General features: G+C 43.8%; 1 protein-coding gene across 1 annotated transcript; it reads right to left on the bottom strand.

The window, feature by feature from the left end:
* Nucleotides 1-949: 949 nt before the first annotated feature.
* On the bottom strand, nt 950-3,001 carry LOC122375171 (neuropeptide SIFamide receptor-like; the record flags this gene model as incomplete). The annotated part of the gene is made up of 2 exons (XM_043354411.1): nt 950-2,287; nt 2,712-3,001. Coding segments are annotated over 2 exons (786 nt in total), but the record flags the coding sequence as incomplete, so codon positions are not given.
* Between the last annotated feature and the right edge of the window lie 603 nt (nt 3,002-3,604).

The raw sequence follows: 3,604 nt of genomic DNA, 5'->3' as shown, positions 1-3,604 counted from the left end.
ACAAAGGTACAAAATTGTCACCTGTAAACTTCAACACATTCGCATCGTTTTCTAAATAATTACAATACAAAATCAAATGAAGGATCAGAAGCCTCAACGAACAGCCATTTGACAATTTAAAAAGTTGTCAGCACGCGTCATAATCGAGCCAGTGGTATCCATCGTCGTATCCTAACACCAAACCCTGTCCGCAAAGAGCTTATCAAGCTACACCCGTAGCATGTGACGTTTCACATTTAATGCGCACACATCGCGCATCGTTCTAAGCGTCAGAGCGACCAGCGCACTCACCAAAAATTGGTGACGTCACAGTGCAGTATGTGACGTCACAGGCGACCAGCGCACTGCGAAAGTCACGTGACACAAACAACCGGCCAATGGTCGCACAACTTACGACAAATGTTCTGTTGCTCACACTGGTGATTTACAAATTACACTAGTGGTGCCATGCACCAAGAATATGCGTTGGCAATCTATTGTATTGACGCGTGCAACACTTTCTAGTGCAGATTTACGCCATTTGCAAAGAATGACGTTACAATTATGGTCCTGAGGCGATTTGCGCGCTCGAAGGCAACCAGTATAGGTATGACACAATAGCCTAAATGCTAAATTTGACTGTCCATCGACCACTTAAACTACATTCATTTACAGCTAATGAACATTAATCATCGATATACACTTTTCGACATCGAAATATGGCATCAAATGCCAATCAGCAATGACTTATTTATCTAGAAATATATTTTACCCTATCTCGATGTCTGTATGTCGATGATGAGTAGGGACAGGTCACTGTTCCATTATGTCGTTCACAAGCTGCATCTTGCAAAGTACTGCTGCGTGCATTTGCTAGCTGACTAGCGACTATTACATGAAATACATAATTGCGCTAGGCAGCCACCGTACAAATCTAGGTGGCTGCCGCAACCGCTTTTACATAGATGATCACTCTGTTTAGTCACCTATACAGTATACACTAACGTTAAAGTACAATGATCTTTCTTTGTCGTTACTCACTGGCAGAACCGTGTTTATTGTTGTTTGTATGACTAGTATTGACGAAACTTATCAGAATATTTATGAATATGAGTACTATTTTGCCTTCAACTGTAGCTAGGTGTCTAACCCAAGCCTGCACCGAATACAAGGCAGAATTATTGAATGTCTCAGGAAAGCAAGAGAAAGCTACTACTTACCGAAAAAGGACAGATGGAATGAAATAAATGAAAACCAATAGATACATAAGAAGACAGAGATAAAATATATAGTGGCAAACATCAGGACGTAATGATTCCCCCGATATGAAGGTATGTAAGTAGATTCCAAAAGAACGGCTTCCACCTATGCTGTAGTCGCCAATTATATTTCTTACGTGCTAATATTTTTGTCCATATTTACATAGTTTTCACAACACCTCAACAATATTGCACTCTAAGTAAAACATTCACATGTTGCGCGTCATAGTCGTTTCAACGTCAGTGCATATAAAATACCGGTAAATGTGGCGGCATTCACATTGTGAGCATTCTTCAGCGTTGTTTTACAGAAGTTACACGTAGATACCTTGCTTGGAAGGAATAACAACACCCGAGACCGCTGAGTCATTCAGCCGGTCTTTGGTCTCCAATAACTCCAACTCCAACTCGGAGTTCGACTGAAGCTCCAACTCCAATCACATAAATCCTTCTTCCCTCCGCGCTGGCATGCAGCTTTAAAACATACCGTTAAATGCATATCTCATCGTCGCCCTCTGTCGTTAACCTTATAAACTTATGTTTGAGGCGACGTTTATACCCCTGTTATATCGGGCTTCCGCCGCGCCTGCCCCCTTTCGGTGGCCTTTAGAGGCGTTAGTTGTGCAGAGTGCGCCACCGTCGCGCAGCTGGCTGTCGTCTGCAATGTTTGGCAGTGTGCGGAGCGTCTCAAAGTCGAATCAGTCGGCATCTGAATCCTAATCGGGGCGCAGCAACTGCCTGATTTTACCAGCGCCTGAAAACCCTGACGATATTTAGCATTGAAAAACGCATAGAGAACCGGGTTAACGCAGGAGTTTGAAGCTCCAAGCCACTGAGCTAGCGGCATGGCAACGGAAAGAATGCGATCCATGCCTTCCGGGAGCTGCTCAAAGTCGGCGAACTTCACTAGGAGCCAGATGCCGTAGAGGGGGAGCCAGCTGAGAGTAAAGACGACCACCACCAGCATCAGCATCTTGACCACCTTGAACTTGGAGCGCTGCTGCATCCTCTTCAGCTGAACGTCCTTAGTGTCGCCGGGAATCGCGCGCCTGGGGAATAGCAAGCGGAATGCTGGTGATTTTATTGGACTCACTGGTGGAGTGTTTACATGAATAACATGTTTGGTACCGAAAGTCTTGTGTCAAGCATCACAATTCACAACTCTGGTTTGCTATGATATGACCAAAATTTATAAAACCTTGTCCCGTTTTTTTCCTACCAATGAACTTTGAACTCAGTGTTGAAAGCAAGTGCAGACGCAACAAAAGGTCATTTTTATTCAAGGCTACGGAAAGCCCTACCTTACAGCGTAAATTATCGTTTCAGGAGGGCTTATTAATTCTGAATTTTTCATTTACGCTGATATATTTATATGTTTCGAAGCGATCTGCGAATCAAAATCACCGATAATAACCGACCTGACGAGATCAACTGCATCTACAATTATATCATGCAACTCTGCCTCAAACTGACCTGGAGACCTTGATCCATATGCCGACATAGCAGATGACGATGAGCACCAACGGCACCAGATAGCAGAGCAGCAGGTTCGCAGCGATGAAGAACAGGCCGCCGTCTACACCCTTGGGCCACACTTCGTTACAGAGCATGGCGCCTCCTTGAGGACGGAGATCGAAGAACAAAGGCCACGGCATCATCAGGAGAGCGGGAAACAGCCAGATGACAGCTATGATGACGCGGGCCCGCTTGCGGGAAATGTGGCAGCGCAGGCCGCAGCAGATGGCCAGGAACCTGTGCAGAAGGAGAAAAATACGTTAGTGATAGTACAAGATGAATCTAGGATAAATAGAGCTGAGGAAGTTTGAGCTAGTATTTCAGAGACGCCGTCGTTAATGCGATTTCGCACAAACGTGAGGGTCCGTCGATGAGCAAAGCGAATAAGCGGTGGTGAGTTGGAATTTGGAAATACTCTTAAAAACGATTGACTAGGTAATAAGATAAGCTAACAATAATTTGGAAACATAGCAAAGGCGTAATGAAATGGCCGAAGCTTATTTCTACGGCTGATTCGTCGTTGTTTTAATTTGTTACATCACAATCTTCATCTAATTACACTGATGAAAATAACTTGGTGTTCTGCTTTTTAAAATAAACCGACTATTCGCCGTTTCTTCGTGATATTTTGGATTTAGTGTCACTTACATTTAAATTATGTGTTTAAGTGTCTAACATAAAGTGATATAATAACACAGCATGTTGTTGGCTGGCACAATGAGATGTCTTGCGGAAGATTTCTGGAATTTACGAACGCCATTCTGGTCACAATGACATTTGCCGGCTTGGGACAAACACCGCATAATTTTGCAAGGCCTGTCATATTCTCTTGTCAGCTTGAGCGAACTTCT

Source organism: Amphibalanus amphitrite, unplaced genomic scaffold (assembly GCF_019059575.1).
Source record: "Amphibalanus amphitrite isolate SeventyFive unplaced genomic scaffold, NRLGWU_Aamphi_draft 001789F_arrow, whole genome shotgun sequence".
Taxonomy (NCBI): domain Eukaryota; kingdom Metazoa; phylum Arthropoda; class Thecostraca; order Balanomorpha; family Balanidae; genus Amphibalanus; species Amphibalanus amphitrite.
This window is presented reverse-complemented; position numbering and strand designations above follow the sequence as displayed.